General features: G+C 42.4%; 1 protein-coding gene across 4 annotated transcripts in view; it reads left to right on the top strand.

Annotated features, from left to right (window-relative positions):
* The window catches only part of GANC (glucosidase alpha, neutral C), a 64,931-nt gene that overhangs the window by 41,955 nt on the left and 5,663 nt on the right, over positions 1-17,313 (top strand). For all 4 annotated transcript variants that reach the window (XM_053285844.1, XM_053285845.1, XM_053285842.1 and 1 more), the window contains 9 exons: positions 2,205-2,284; positions 2,767-2,910; positions 5,343-5,439; positions 9,724-9,825; positions 10,218-10,461; positions 12,711-12,775; positions 14,847-14,923; positions 15,790-15,864; positions 15,998-16,111. In XM_053285844.1, the coding sequence (XP_053141819.1) occupies positions 2,205-2,284; positions 2,767-2,910; positions 5,343-5,439; positions 9,724-9,825; positions 10,218-10,461; positions 12,711-12,775; positions 14,847-14,923; positions 15,790-15,864; positions 15,998-16,111 (998 nt within the window). The remainder of the gene's footprint in view (positions 1-2,204; positions 2,285-2,766; positions 2,911-5,342; positions 5,440-9,723; positions 9,826-10,217; positions 10,462-12,710; positions 12,776-14,846; positions 14,924-15,789; positions 15,865-15,997; positions 16,112-17,313) is intronic.

Here is a 17,313-nt window from a genome sequence, read left to right on the forward strand (position 1 = left end):
ATTGTCAGTACTTGGGTCAGTGTTGGTAACACCTCTTGTAAATCTCCTGTTTCTCTCTCACATGCACACGCTATTCATAGCTCCAGCAGTAATAAGTGTTGCTACTATATGCCAATCAGCTGGATCCAAAATATGTTTATATGTATTTATTGCATGTATCTTATTCATTGATAATGACAAAACACTGATCGTGAAATCTTCAACATTTAATCTAAAATATGTGTATACACAACATTGACCTTTGCACAGCAAAGATTACATTGCTGAGTGTGCATGGAGATATAATAAGAGTGTGATCTAATTCTCTTTCCAATCCTCCATCCCTGCCAAGTAGGAATTAGTTTGCCTGGAGTAAGATGATAATGATGACAAAAAAACTATACAGCCCAAGGAACAAGGATGAGATTTGGAGCCTATAAACAATTATAAGGGATTTGTTCTTTAGAAAGATCATGGATAACTATTTTACCCTCTTTCACTGTATATATCAGACTTCAAATATTTTGAACTATGAGTGTTTTTGAATATTCAAATATTTTGAACTATTTTGAGTGCATTTGAAAAAGTTGCCTAAGGTTTGATTCTTGCTTCACTTTTCATATTTGTGTGCCATTCTGGAGTACAAAATACACGAGTCCTGTCAAATGTGAAGGGTACATACCTGTAGAAGTGGGCACTTATGTGCCATTAATAAACTGCCGTATCTCAGATTTTAAAAAGGAAGAAGTGCCTAAATCACACACACACACACACTTTACATTGTCAGGGCTTAGCTTGGTTCCAAGCAAGGGGCAAGATGCAGCTAAGGGGCTCAGTTGAGGAGCAGGCAGATGAGGGTCAAAGGGGCCAGAGGCTACAGATGTGGCCAAGACAGGCTGAGTTTGAGTGTCAGATCAGGTAGATGAGGATCAGAAGGGCCAGAGGCAGAAGACATGATTGAGGACAGGCAGGGGCGTAACAAGGCTGGAGTGGGCCCAGAGACAAAATTTTAAAATGGGCCCCTCGCTGATACACACACACTTCACAATATATAGTGCACTCACACTCACATCCCCATTATGCCCGCTTCTCTAGAAAACTCCACTCCCTCGCTTTCACCCCGTCCCTCCACCCTCCCATGGGGAAGAGCGCTCCCGGCTCAGAGTTGCTTCTGCAGACAAGGACTCTGCTGCATGCGTGCCGCCTTTGCTCCGAACTTGGGGCTGGCTTTTCCATGGCACCGAAGCTCTGCGGGTGTTGAGGAGTCATGTGACTTGCCTCTGGGGGGCCCCTTGAGGCATGGGGGCCCCCAGGCAGCCGCCTCCCCTTGCCTAATGGTAGTTACGCCCCTGAGGACAGGTGAATGGTCAAATACCAGTTTCTGAAAACAAGAAATTTGTGCAGTTGCTCAGTTGAATGACATTGCTCAGATTGAGAAAGCAAGCCTGAAGCAACTGTTATATGAGGTTTATCTAGGGCCATATTGGTTCCAAAGGTCACCTGGACAAAAGAGCTGCAATACCAGTTTTGGCCATTATGTGGATGTTGCTGCAGTACAGCAGAGAGCAGGCTAATGGCTCACTCTTCCTGGGAGCTGCTGTGATGGTGTAAGACAGGACTGCACAATTTTGACCCTCCCGCAGATGTTGGACTACAGCTCCCATCATCCTTGACTATTGGCCACTGTGGCTGGGGATGATGGGAGTTGAGTCATACTCCAAACCAGTTGGAGGGCCAAAGTTGTGAAGCCACGATATAGGGAATAAGGCATCTGAGTCCCCAGTTCAAGACCCTAGCACCTTACATACGTTTGACGGGGCAGTGTCTTTTTGTGTTCAAGAATACATATCCAAGTGCAAAAAATAAAATGAGCATTGACTGAGCTTAGACTTGAGTATCTACCAGCAATATACTGTACAGAAGAGACATGTTACATTAACTTTGCCTAGAGGCATTTACCATGCACAGAAGATGGTAATAAAATTAGCCTTGGCTACATTGCAGTTTAACGTTAGTTTTCTCTCCCTCTCTCTCTCTCTCTCTAATTGTGGGTATTTTGTGTTCCTTGGTGTTTGAAGAGACAATAATAGCAGACACCTCTGTGCTATCATCATGGGAATTTTGCTTTGATATTAGAGGTATTTTATTATAATGCTTTGGGTTCCATGACATAAATATGCTATTCAGTTTAATCTGCAAATGGTATTGCTCCTCCATGCATACAGGTCTCTCTTCTTATTTGGATTTTACTAATCCTGAAGTCCAAGAATGGTATGCAGATCAATTTGCCTTCAAAACATATCAGGTTCGTGTTCTTCTCTTATGATCCTATGTGGCAAAATCCTTAAAAGTCAGGAAAAGAGACAAAGAAGCTTAAGCTATTGAAAATAAGAATATGGACTTGTATCTGGATCCTAAATATAGTAAGACAAACAAAAAGAGAGGTTGCTTCTGCACAGTCATCTTTGCACAAGAATACATAAGGACTAATCCAAAATGCAGCTTGGTTCATACAAGTACCATTGGAAGTTGTGATAGAACTGCACCATTTCACCAATGTTCCTCATTCCAAATTATTTTATGTGGGAAGTAAGTAGCCCATAAAAATGCAAGATTTCCACCATCAGCTAATCAAGTGCCTGAGATACACTAATTACATATGTGTAGATAAATGTCCTCTTATGTATTTTTAGAGATGCTTTCTTACACTTTTGGGAACTGTAGTGCACTTCAATGAAACATCAGCTGAGTATACAATTTGCAAATAACTAGGTAGTTGCTTTGTAGGGTTCGTCTGAAATCCTTTTCGCCTGGAATGATATGAACGAGCCCTCAGTTTTCAGAGCGGTGGAACAAACCATGCAGAAAGATGCAGTTCACCATGGCCAATGGGAACATCGGGAAGTTCATAATCTCTATGGTTTTTACCAGGTACAGTGTTTGTAGTTGAAACAATTCAAGTCCAGTTCCTATTATTCCTCCTCCTCCTCCTCCCCCTCATCCTCATCATGATGATGATGATGATGATGATTATGATTATTATTATTATTATTATTATGCTATTTACACACAGTCTACCAGATGTTATTGACTGGATTTGGTACTTTAATTTGTTGTTGTTGTTCATTATCCAGACTATTTATGTATTTATGGTTCGATTTCTATACCGCTTTTCATTAAAATAATTTCAGAGCAGGTTACAATAGATCATTAAAACAATGCACGATTAAAATACAAAAAGTACAGATATTAAATATAAATATATCTATTTAGAAATTTAAAAACCTCTACAAAACATTAGCACAAAGAACACAAAGCAACAGCAGAAAAAACTGTACTCTCATATAAAAGCCTGAGTGAAGAGCCACATTTGAACTTGTTTTCTAAAAATGTAAATGTAAATGAGGAGCGGATGCCACCTGGGAGAACATTTCAAAGCCTGCAGGCAATGACTGAGAAGGCCCTATCCCACAGTCAAACCTCTCTCACTGTATGGGAGCAGACTACTAAGGTCCAGACTATCTCATGCAAGCAGAGAAAGGGGCAATTTTCACCAATCTCCTCTTCCCTCGGAAGTCTACTGTGTGTAATCCAAATATGCCCCTGAGGATCATGTAACTGCCCCCTGGACATTTTTTCATGACACACAATGGACTTCAGAGCCAAGGAGAGATTGGTGAAAATTGCCTCTTTGCCTGCTCACGTGGCAGTAGTCTGGAACTCAGCACTGCTGCACTCAGTACTAGTCTGAATATCAACCGTTGTTTGTTTGTTTAGATCTTACAGAGTATAGAAACCAGTATCCTTACCTTATTAAAGATAAATCATAGAAATATGCCACTAAATCATAATTACAGTTAATGGTGTCATTGTTTATGGTTCAATATAGTCTTGTACTTTCCTATTCCTAAACATTACAAATAAGTCCCATTTTTGTCTTTTTCCTGTGACATATATTAGTAATGTGCACAAACCGGTCTGGAGGCCATTTTAGAGGCCTCCGGACCTCCGGTTCGAACGTGGCCTGGTCCGGTGCTGGAGAGAGGGTTGTACTTACCCCTCCTGCTGATTTTCCCCCTCCGGCGCTCTGGTTTTTTTTGCAAAGTTTTTGGGGCGGCAGCATTCCTCCCTGCTGCCCCTGCCCCCGTTGTTGGCCGGAAAAAGCGGAAGTAGCTGCTGTGCATGCGCCCGCCACCGCACGCACATGTCGCACATTGCGTGTGTGACATGCATACACAATGTGTGACGTGCACGTGCGGCAGTGGACGCATGCACAGCAGCTACTTCCGCTTTTTCTGGCCAACAACGGGGGCAGGGGCAGCAGGGAAGAATGCTGCTGCCCCAAGAACTTTGCAAAAAAATGGAGCGCCTGTGTGCCCACATGATAAGGAGTGGGGTAGGAGGGGGCCCAAACCAAGTACTGAATACATATGCATGCTTATACTTGTCAGAGGTCCGATATTGTTCTATTCTTCAATCCTTGTCTTCTTGGTTCCATGTAATATTCTAATTTTCTGAGATTGTGGATTTGGGGTTTTCATGAGCTGTACGCCATGATCATCACAATTATAACAAATTAAGGCTTGACTTATCTCGCTTTGCATGTAATGCATCTGTCTCATATATCAGTTTCACCTTTTAATTTGCATTACTGAAATTAATGGACTTTTGCACAATATTCTAATTTTCCGAGTTTCACCTGTATAAGGTCATTCACATAACTGCTGGGGTTGGGGAGAGCTGGGGGGAAGACGGGATCCTACCTACTATCCCCTCACATGATCCTTGCCACTCTGGCCACCGCCACTCATGCACCCATGTGATCATCACCATGGCACACAAATTCAGAGGCTGAGGGAAGGACGTCCAGCCTCCAGATATCCCACAATGCACCATTTGAAGTGCATTTTGATACCACTCAGCTGCTGGGATGCTCCTTTGCCCAGCCTCTATGGGCAAAAGGAGCTGCCAGCAGCCCTTTCACCCACACAACCTGGCAGTGAGGTGCACGCACAGCCTCCTACCTCACTTTTAGCCTGGGTTTAAAACCTGGGCTATCCGATGGAGGAGCTTCAGGATTGGGAGCAATCCTGGCAGTTTTCATGATCAGCCCTAGCTGGACTAGCATTGCCCTACCCAGGTAGGGCTGGTTGTGAGAACGGCCTCCATATTTCACAGGAAGTTTTTTACAAGAGCATATTTTACAGAAAGATTGATTTTTATCATTCTATTCTTTCCCTCTCTGGCTAATTTAAGGTGCTAATGTTAATTCTGTTTTACTGTTCCTGACTCTAGCTCTGTAGGGTTATAACAACAGTGGCAGATGTGATGTTTTCCTTGCTAGTTACTCTTGTGCATTTCAGCAAATGGCAACTGCAGAAGGACTGATCAAACGCAGCGGGGGTCTAGAGAGGCCATTTGTCCTCACACGTTCTTTCTTTGCTGGATCACAGAGATATGGTAAGTAGGGGGGAAGAAGACTCCTTGCACAGCACCCTCTTTTTTTTTTGTCTGTAATGTTTTTGTTTAAATCATATTTGCCAAGCAGTGGCAGCAGATAAGAAAATAAGAACAGCCCTACTGGATTAGGTCCAAGGTCTATCTAGTCCAGCATCCTGTTTCACACAGTGGCCCCCAGATAATGATAACAGTAATAATAATAAACAACTTTGTTAGCCACCCCATAACAAATTGTTCTCTGGGCGGCTCACAACAGAGGATTAAAACATACAATAAAAACACCTAACACATTAAATCATAACAAACAAAAAAGGAAGAAAACAAAATAAAAAACAGCTTAAAAACTCATTTTTTAAATTAGCTAAAAATCAGATCAAATATGAAAAACCAAAATTTAGGCCTGGGTGAACAAAAAGGTCTTTACCTGGCATCTAAAAGAACAAAGTGATGAAGTCAGATGAACCTCACTGGGGAGACTATTCCATAAACGGGGTGCAACCACCAAAAAAGCCCTCTCCCCGATGTCTCTGGGAAGCCCACAGGGAATAAATGAAGACATGCCCTCTCTCCTGCTGTTGCTCCCCTGCAACTGGTATTTAGCAGCATCCTGCCTCTGAGGCTGGAGGTGGACTATAGCCATCAGACTAGTAGCCATTGACAGACCTATCCTCCATGAATTTGTCCTTCATGAATTTCTGCATCAGCCAAAGAACAGAGGCTGTTAAACCAATACTAAATATAATTCTATCCAAACTTAGCTTCTTCAGTTAGATAGGCCTTATGTTTAAAACATTATTTTGGATGTAGGAGGCATTATATGGCATACCAGCTTTACAAAGATACAGGTCAAAATTCACAGCCTTATCAAGGTCTGGCCAAATTAGAAATTCTAGGAGCCACTCAGGAACTACTCTGTTCTTCAGATGTGTCCAGGAGACCAGATGCATATTTTGCAAAAGAAGCTGACCCCCCTCAAAAGTAGCCATGTTCTTCGATCAGAGCATGTGCATGCCGTGATTCCACAAGGGAACAAAGAACATTGGGCACAGAACTCAGCTTCATGAGAAACTCAACTTTTTTTTTAAAAAAAGCATGTTTCTGCTAAGCCATGCTCCAAATTAAATGAGGCGCAACAACACAATAGTGTAAGTAAGTGCAAAATGATGCACATTGGGCAAAAAAAAAATCTCAACTGTACATATATACTGATGAATTTGGAGCTTTTGGTGACTAACCAGGAAAGTGATTTTGTGGTTGGGGTGAATAGCTCAATGAAAACATCAACCATCTTAGTGTATGGCACTTGTGAAGAAGACAAGTTCCATGCTAGGAATCATTAAAGGGATTTTTTAAAATACTATAAATATGTCTCTATATAAATTAGGGGTGTGCACATAACCAGCTGGCCCGGTCTGGTCCAGATCTGGACCGGCCCCCATTGGAAAACGCCCCCCCCCGGTCTGGTCCAGGTCCAGACACATTCTCTAATTTTAAAAAATTAATGCATGGATTTAAAGTACCTTTAGCCCCTTCGGGTGGCTTCCTGTATGCCGCGGGGGGATCCGTAAAGGTTTCCCTCTGCCCGTTGGCCTCTGAAGTCACGGCTGCAGCCTGGGAAATTGATCATTTTTGGTCAGTTCGGGCCTCTGTAGTGTGTGGCAGTGGCCATTTTAGCCACCGCCGCGCATGCGTAAATGATCCCTGCGAGCCCTGGCATGACTCAGGGCCTCACAGAGGTCATTTGTGCATGTGCAGCGGCCATTTTGAAATGGCTGCTGCACGTGCGCAAATGACCTCTGCAAGGCCCTGGGTCATGCCAGGGCTCGCAGGGGTCATTTACGCATGCGCCGCGGTGGCTAAAATGGCCGCCGCCGTGCACTACAGGGGCCTGAACGGGCCGAAAATGATCAGTTTCCCAGGCTGCAGCAGTAACTTCAGAGGCCGGCGGGGGGAAGGGTAACCTTCGCGGACCCCCTACCCCGCGGCATATAGGAAGCCCCCCAAAGGGGCTAAAGGTACTTTAAATTCATTTTTTAAAAAATTGAAAAAAAATTGCGAACATGTCTGGAGGTTTGGTTCCAGTCCAGACGGAACCGGGGGTGGGGGGTTCAGTTCGATCCCAAACCTTCGAACCCTTGGACCGGTCCGCACATCCCTAATATAAATCTATGGACAAATTTATAAAGGACAAATTTATCTATGGGTACTAGCCTTGATCACTATATGTTGTCTCCAAGTTCAGAGATAGTTGCTGACATGATGAGGAAAATTACTCAGAGTAGTCCCACTGAAATTAAAAGCACAAGTTAGGCAATGCCTAACTTTGAGGGATATTAATAGAGTGCATTTTATCACAAGACAAAGATTTTAAACATACAGCTGTCAAACCTCACTCTTTTCTTCAGTCTCCACGTTCTCAGGAAGAGATCTTTTCCAGCCCTGCTATCTGAAACCCTTTTAACTGAAAAGCCAAGGACTGAATCTGAAATGTTAGCCATCTAGATCACAAGTCATACTGATGAGCTTTCACCTTCTCCTTCTAGTAGAAATAAATGAAACAAGGAGTACTAGCTGAACTGAGAGGAGAGCTGGTCCTGTGGTAGCAAGCATGACTTGTCCCCATAGCTAAGCAGGGTCTGCCCTGGTTGCATCTGAATGGGAGACTTGATGTGTGAGCACTGCAAGATATTCATCCCCCCAGGGGATGAAGCCGCTCTGAGAAGAGCAGAAGGTTTCAAGTTCCCTCCCTGGCTTCTCCAAGATAGGGCTGATGAGAAAGATTCCTGCCTGCAACCTTGGAGAAGTCACTGCCAGTCTGTGAAGACAATACTGAGCTAGATAGACCAATGGTCTGACTCAGTATATGGCAGCTCCCTGTGTTCCTATGTTTCTATGTTCCTAACCCTCAGAGAGCATCTGTGTGTTAGGACTTTGATGCTCTCCTGGCCCCCCGCCACAGCCCCTACTTTACTGTTCAGTGTTAGCCATCCATTCTCAGCCACCCACTCCACTCGCTCAGTCACTCGCCCCCTTCCCACTGCTCGCTCACTCACCTGCCCCCTTCCTGCCACCCGCTTGCTCACTCCCTGCTTGCTCACTCACCTGCCATCTCCGCACCACTGGGTCACCCACCCACCCTCCCCACCGCTCATTCACCCACCTCCTCCTCACTGCTTGCTTGCCCATCCGCCCCCTCCCCGCCACTCACTCGCTTGACCCCACCCACTCCTCTTCCCTATGGAATCACCACGGGGCTTCTGCTCTGTTACCTCTGATTGGTAAAGGACTGTGTGGGTGGGGCTTGCCACGTACGTCCTAAGCGTTTATTTATACATACACACACACACACACACACATACACATATACATACACTTGCTGGGCCTGGCGCAGAACATCTGCGCCACGGCCCACCTGTGGTTTCTGGGTTCTTCTCCGCACACCCACCCCTCCCGGCACTTTCTGGCTGGTGGTCCGGCTTGAAAGCCAGCCCACCACCGCACACACACCAATTCCCGGCGGCCAAGCCAGCCTGCCACCACCTGCTCCCACCGGCCAGACTGGCTCACCACTGCCTGCTCTCCTCCAGTCAGCGGTCAGCATCCCTATTTTCTCCCCCATTAGCTGATCCGCTAATCAGCAGCTGCTTGTGAACTCTTGCGAGAGCTGCCACACATAGGATTAGCAACGTATACACCTAAAAGAAATACATATATAGATAGATTGTTATCCAGTCTGAAACGGATAGGGTAGGAATTAATAGCAATATAATATGGGTTGCAACTTCCAAGCTTTCATAACAGACAGATTTCTAAGACATTGACAGGTTGGATGGAAATGCCCTCATTGATGTTCTAAGAGAGGGTGCCCCATCTCAATGGCACATGTTAATTAAAACACCTAAAGTCAATCTTTTCCTTTGCCAACTACCTCTTTTTTCATGGAAATTGAGTAGAAGTTGTGCTAGTTTAACATAAGTTACATCTGCCTTGTCCAGAACTGCAACATTAAGAAGAGCTTGTTCTCTTTAAAACAGGAACAATGTAGTGTGTGACAACACAACTGACTGTTCCTGCCACTATGCAGAAAACAGCACAGCAGTTTCCTATGTGACATTAGCATACAAGTGACATACCAGCAACCTGGAGATTTGTACCTGTGCAGACATACAACATGAGCCCGAGCTTGTTTACACAAAAGTAAAACCTACTTATCAAAAGGAGTTATTTATTAGTAAGGCAGGATAGGATTGCATCCCTAGTGTGTGATGTTCTCAATACTTTCAGGTGCAGTATGGACTGGAGACAACAAAGCAAACTGGAGTTACTTGAAAATCTCCATCCCAATGTTGCTGACAATTAGTGTGGCAGGAATTTCTTTCTGTGGAGGTAAGGAATATACTAGTTTGTGATCTGGTCCATTAACCTAGGTAATTGGATTCAGTTCATTTGTTTTTTTTCTTGAGAAACTTCAAAAGCCTCTTTTACTATAATGTATATCAAAGAAGTTTCATATGGTGAATTATAACTTATCTTAAAACATCACTTATCCAGAACCTATCTTTGGAAGTGAAGGAAGTCCAGTTTTGGATTGTGGGATTCAAATTATTTGTCAACAGCTTGTTTCCTCTCTCTGAATGGTATCTGTGTGGGCAAAGGATTGCTTTTCTGGAAATTCAGTTCAGATGGTCATAGGACATGCATAATTTAAAAAAATAATAAGAAAACTTAGCATATTCTGCTTATTCCCAAAAACTAATTGATGCCTTTCTGAAATCTAGCGGATGTGGGTGGATTTGTTGGCAATCCAGAACCAGAGCTGTTAGTTCGATGGTACCAGGCTGGTGCACTCCAGCCTTTCTTCAGAGGCCATGCCGATATACGCACCAGGCGGCGTGAGCCCTGGTTGTTTGGCGAAGAGAATACACGGATCATCCGAGAGGCTATCAAGGAGCGCTACTGCCTTCTTCCTTATCTCTATTCACTGTTCTACCGAGCACATACTGTGGCTGAACCAGTCATGAGGTAAGCTTGTAAAGTCTGCAACATATTAAAATATATCCTTTTAACATGCAAACATTTCTATTTTGTTGGCTGTCACCAAAATATTAAATTAGGCAGAGAAAAGTAGTGAATGTAGGGCAGTCAGTAAAATATGTTGAAATGTAGGAATTTGATGAACAAGAGCACAGTGGCTGATATCCAGCCTAATGAAGTGTTTGTGCAATGGACAAAGTTGCAATTTTCCGAGAAGATCATGTAGCGGCACCAAGTCACAGGGATGCTCAAAAATAGTGCTATTGTTCCCTGTAAAACTAATAGAGCATGCCACAGGTTGCTCACCTTATTTCACAAGTGCAAACATGTTTGCATTCGTGCAACCTAGTCTGGAATACAAGATACGGACTTAGCGCAACTAGCTAGCACAGCAAGTTTGCATGAGCGCTTCATTAATCTGGATGTCAGCCATGAGTCTTTTCTCTGAGAAGAATCTATCAAAGACAGAATATTTGCCATCACAGCCAAGAAAGAGAATTGCAGAGTGTGCACACATGTATGCCATATTTTTGTGGCATATAATAAAGGTCAGCACCTGAGCCAGATTTTTCCAAGTATCTCTCCCATGTGGGCAGCGTTGATTCCATTATCAGATTACAGGAGGTCCAAAGGTGGCCCAGCCACCTTAGCTATTGTGAAAATCCCTTGGTTACTGTTTTTAGAAGGCTACTGCACAATTTGGCAAAATTAAGGAAGTCATGGATTTGGGCTTAATAAAGAGCCTCTACCTCCGCCCCCACCCCATATTTAAGCACTGTTTACACATGATCCTGGAATGTATATTCGGTACATATTTCTTTGTTGTTTATTTAAAATATATATACCCCACCCTTCTAGTACACTACTGCTCGGGGTAGCTAACAAAGTCAATAAGAACTATTTACTATAAGATGCTACAAAACTAATAAAATAGAAACAAATAAAAAAAACCTCAATTATAACCAATATTTAAAATTACAAATTAAAATGTTAAAGGTTATGAGGTTGAAAGGTTAAAGAGGTTAAAAGTTTACATAGCAGATTCAGGAAATAAGGCTCATTCCATTCCACCATGCCGTATGTCAGATACTGAATGTGAAGGGAAGTAAATGAATGTACAGTCATTCCTCGCCAACTGCAAGGGTTCCATTCGAGGAAGGTTGGCGAATTCGTGGTTGGGAAGCAATAGGTAATCATTGCGAACAGGCGGTTAGGGGGATCACAGTTGTGAAACAACAGAAAAACAAGGTAAAAACCAGGGGAAAATTGTACCCTGACCCCCCAAAATCACCCCCTGACCCCTGGAAATGACACCCTGACCACCAGAAATGAATCCCCAAACTCCTGGAAATCACCCCTTGGCCCCTGGGAATCACCCCCTGGCCCCAACCCCCCCAAAAACCCATGGTTTTTTAATTTAAAAAAAACACCTCACCAAACCACTGATATTCGGGTTGCAGTTGGTGAGGCCAGTCAGTCACAATTTCCCAGTCGCGGATACTCAGATCCGCGATTGGGAAAACCATGATTGACAAGGGGTGACTGTATACACAGAATCACTGGTACCCATTCAATGTCCTACATGCCAGGTATGTGAGTGAGAGAGAGAACTGACCCTCAAAAAAAGAACCCATGTGCTGGCTGCCAGTGAAATTAGAAAATGAGTCATGATGTAACTTTTTGCATTTCTGAGAACAGAGTTGAGGCTTCAGCAAAGGGGAATCCACATTTCAAACAAGCTAGAACAGAATCAATGTGCAGTGGATTCTAAAGCCTACCTATTTCTTCATTTCTGAAAAGAAGGATTACTGTTGTGAGATTACAAGAAAAGGGTTTGGGGGAGCTGGAAGCTCTAAGATTTCAAAGGAGACAACAATATACCATGATCAAAAATTACATTTTGCTGTGAACTGTTTTTGCTCTCAAGTGAGTAGGCTGTGTCTTTGAAAAAAGCGTGGAAGTAGTTTAATTGTTGTCTAACAGCCAGTCCCAGTAGATGCCTATAAAAACATTGTTTAAACACACTAGCTGAATACCTGCAACCATGTCCCTATTTTCCCATGGGAAAATAGGGACACGTTGGCAGGTATGTAGTTGTATGCATGAATTTCCTTGGAGATTTATAGCTGTGGCATAAGCCACAGTGTGATAAAATGGGAAATACTGTATCTGTCTTGTGTTACAGAGTACCCCTTTTAGAATGAGAACAAGTTTATGATTCCAGTTACTTTTCATAGGCCTGTCTGGGTTGAATTTCCTGAGGTCCTGGAAACTTTTGGTATTGAAGATGAATATATGCTTGGTAAGTTCAAGTGTTCCATAGGTGGAGACATTCTGTAAAACATGGCAATTTTATAATCTGAAAATGTAGTAGCTGTGCCAGAAGGATGGCCTCATACAGTGTGTGGAGGGCAGTGCATGAAAAGATGTATCACCTTCAGTGATTAGGATTAATCCAGATGCCTCTGATCTGCGGGGTCAATATTTCAGCATCCCCAATTTGGAGGGCTGCTTTAGCCTGGACTAGTTGCCCCTAGTCCACTTGACTGACAGAGTTAATTAAACACTCAGCCAAATTCCCATGACAGGCATAGGAGATGTACATGGGCCCTTCCCTCGGATACTTCCCATACATAGCATCACACTGACTATAAAAGGGGGGGAAAGTGAAATTCATTAGCATTCTAATATGGAGGAATAAATATAAATATAGATGTATTTATTTTGCATGGTACATCTAGATGCTCCAGTTATTACTTCCTAGTAATATTGTAAGAAGAGGAAATTTTTGAAGGAGTGTGAGAGCTTCCTAAATAATCTTTCTCCCTACATCTTAGAAAGGATTTGCTTTAAAGACCTTTTTACCATCTGGTTAATAATGTGCCCCTCTTGTGAGCACAAAAAGCCACCTAATGGCACAGTAGGGAAGTAACTTGCCTAGGGAGCAAGAGGTTGATAGTTCGAATCCCCTCTTGTATGTTTCCCAGACTATGGGAAACACCTATATCGGGCAGCAGTGATATAGGAAGATGCTGAAAGGCATCATTTCATACTGTGCGGGTGATGGTAATAGTGAACCCCTCCTGTATTCTACCAAAGACAACCACATGGCTCTGTGGGCGCCAGGAGTCGACACGGAGTCGATGGCACAACTTTACTTGTGAGCACAGGTGAATTTAAATAGTTTCTGCCAGCACTGGCTTGCTTTTGAGGACTAGAAATTACTTCTGTAATTCTTCTGGTATATAAATATGTTTTCTTTGCCTCAAATCATTTTCTCCTCTGCCACAAACACACAGACACACATCACCATCATCAATTGTGCAATGCTATTCAATTAGCATACTCAATAAACATGTACCCTGTGGTATGCAAATTTGATGGCATTTGTTTACCAAGTAATGCTGTTTCTTGGCTTACTTTGACCTATAAGAAAGTACTGTTTGGCTTGAATAAAAAAGTAAGTGAATCCTCAGAAGGCTTGGTTCAGCACAGGCTAAATGGACCACTGTAATGCAATGGATAGCAGTTTAGGTTCAAGTACAAAAGACTTATGTTCTGGTCTCACTCAGCTATGAAACCAACTGGTAACCTTTGACAAATCCCTGTCAGTCTAACCTGCTTTATAGAGCTGTTGTCCTTGGAAAGTGCTGTAGAAATTATTCCTGATACAGGTGGACCTTGTTATCTCCAGGAGTTCCATTCCCGCCAGTTTCCATGGATGATGAAACCTGAAGTCAATGGGAATTGGGGAGTTAGGTTCCTGGAGATTAAAATATGGCAAAAACAGCAGTAAAAGAAGGAATAAGTGAATTAAAGTTCCGTGCCATGTTCTGCGAGTGTCCAGCTGTCCAGCAATGCCCCCCCCATGCCAGAATCTGCTGGTTTTCCATGAAAGATAGCTGGGGAAGGTTGAGTTGAACTGAGAGCCATAAAATGGCTTCTTTTAGCAAAATGGTGGCTGGAAATCACTTTGGAAATGACCCTCGAACACGGATAGGCAAATTTTAACTCTTTCATATCCGTGAATAACAAGGTTGAGTCTCCATCACTTGACCAGGTGCTGCGACTGCGAATGATGAGGTCCACCTGTAATTTAGATGGAATCAAGTATTTATTTATTTATTTATTCATTCATTACATTTTAATACTTTTCAAATCAACGGTCTCTAGGTGGATAACATACTACTCAAAGACATGTTATGTATTCTGAACAGGTTTTTAACTTGGGATAGTAATATTTCTTGACAATAAAGTAGAATTTTTTTAAACATGCAATATTGAACTCATGGTAAAACTGTCTGCTTATGACAAAATAATGATATAATCTCATAGAACAGCATCCCATACCTTTCTCTGTTTTTGTAATTCAGGAAATGCTTTGCTGGTGTGTCCAGTCACTGAACCAAAGGCCACTACAGTCAGTGTCTTTCTACCAGGTCCATGTGAGGTAAGGATAGCTGGTATCAACTTATTTCCCTCAGGGATATATTGTCAAGAAGTGCAGTGGGCCACAGTGGGAAGGGGAGATAGGAGAAAATCACTGCTCCCCATTGCACATACCCAACATTTTTCAGTGTGTGCAACATTAGTCTGAATGTTACCCAGTAATGGGTATAATTACTGAATTAGAAACTGTACAAAAGGTTAGCAATAGCTAGAATTTGAATTGGTTTCTGTAATGTTTAGGGGAAATGAAGCAGCAAGTATTTGTTCTCTATTAAGTCAATACTTTTACTGATATGTGGAAGGGGAGGTGACATCACAGTCAATGTGATATCCTCTAATGCCATTAACCCAGAGATGCTTGTGGCAACTGCACTGGATTCTGTTTCGCTTCTCGGTGCAAATTCAAGGTGCTGCTTTCAGTCTTTAAAGGTCTTAGTGGCCTTGAATCCACCTATCTCAAGAAGCTCCTCTCACAATATAGAATGTTTACCTGTTAAGATCTACAGGAGGGAAGTAAGAACTGGTGCAGGAAATATCGGAGTGGTTTCTCTAGTTCCTCAAAGATAGTGAAATGAGCTCTGTTGAGACACATGAATATATAAATCACTGCTAGATTTTAGTGGATGAAAGTAAAGCTAATTTGAAAATCCACTAAATAAATTTTAGAGGTCCTGCTGATACTGTGGTTTTATTGTTGTTTCTCTTTGTTTTATTTCTCTTGTGTTTACAGGTATTTATGAATTATTTATATGGGAATTTTATGTTGCTGTGACTAATTCAAAATTCTTGAATGAATAAGGAGGTGGAATATAAATTTATAAATCTGTAATTCATCCTAATTTCTTTTTCCTGTTTATTGTGATGCAGATCTGGTATGACTTCCGAAATTTTAGATGTCTGGCAAGTCAAGGCGTACTGAAAATCCCAGTAACACTGAATAATGTATGTTTGTGGTTTTTATATCATTGATTTTAAATGGAATTTTAAAAAAGTTTTCCATTGTTTGATCTCCTTCACTCCAAGGAGGCCTACTGTATTTAAATTTTTCTGTTCTTCTGACCTTTGCTAATTGCAGATTCCTGCGCTTCAGCGTGGGGGGACTCTTATACCACTGAAGACTTCTGTTGGAAAATCCACAGAATGGATGACAGATGTTTCTTATGAACTGCGTGCTGCCCTAGATCACAAGGTAATCTGAAACATTTGATTTATTTTTAAATATGTATACCCATTGTATCTCCCAACATGGTTTTTCAGTATCATTATGCTCCTGCCTCCCATTTCCCTTTGCTAGCTGCAAGGGTCTCCCACCCAGACCAGCAACTCAATTGAAAATAGAGAACGTACAAGTTTGGGGAAATTTGTGAGTTCTTGCTACCACTGATTTTATTTGCATTCTCTAAATTCTCAGTAAAAAGCACTCATTACACAAGTAAAATAAAGGTAGGTGTTTCAGGCAACACATTGGTATCTAGTTAGTAGGATACATATTTTTATGTCCTTTCATATTCTAAAGCTGGCAGGCAACCCGAAAAGGCACGTATGGATGACGGTTTGCCGAGTGGTGACTTTCCACAGTGTGCAAGTAACTATTTGGCAAGCCAGTCACCCGCAAGTGTCCTGCCAAGTAGTGAGCAAAACGTACCACACTTCTATGCCTGATCAGAAATCTGGAAAAGCAAGGAAATTTGATAAGGTAGATTGTTTGGTAAAAATGCTTTTCACAACTTGGCAGGACAATACAGATGAGTGACTTGCCAAGTGGTTCTATGCACACTGTGGCAAATTAACACTTTGCAAAGGGTTGTCTGTATTTACTCACTGTCATACATACTGAGATTCATTTACAGGACTCATTAACTTCTGCATTGAAAAAACTTGCCACAATTTGGCCTTCCAGGTTACAAGTATAGATTTCCTCCCACCCCTATCCCCAATTTCTCCCCACTTGTCCAAAACCCTGACAACTGACTCTTCTACTACATGCATACTAAACATTTTGAAGTTCTTTTGAAGCATTCAATAATGCCCCAACATTCACCTAGTAAACAGGTTGTATAGGTCTTTACATTGTTTCAAAACTGTGCAAAGCCTCAATTACCAGAACAGCGGTTCAACAGAAATACATTAGACCCTCGTTATTCGTGGGGATTCTGTTCTCGCCTATAGGCACGAATACAGAAGCTGCGAATAACAAAACCTTGAGTCAATGAGAATTGGGGGGTTGGGTTCCTTAAGCTTAAAGAAGGTCCAAAAAAGCAGAAATAAAGGGAATAAAGCACAGCACCTTGCTCTCCAGGCCTCCTGCTCTCCAGAGAAGCACCCCAAAACCCACAAATCCTCTAAATATTTGAGAATATTTTCAAAAATTCTTGTTGGGAAGGTCAAAAG

The sequence above is a fragment of the Hemicordylus capensis genome, chromosome 1 (genome assembly GCF_027244095.1).
Source record: "Hemicordylus capensis ecotype Gifberg chromosome 1, rHemCap1.1.pri, whole genome shotgun sequence".
Lineage (NCBI taxonomy): Eukaryota > Metazoa > Chordata > Lepidosauria > Squamata > Cordylidae > Hemicordylus > Hemicordylus capensis.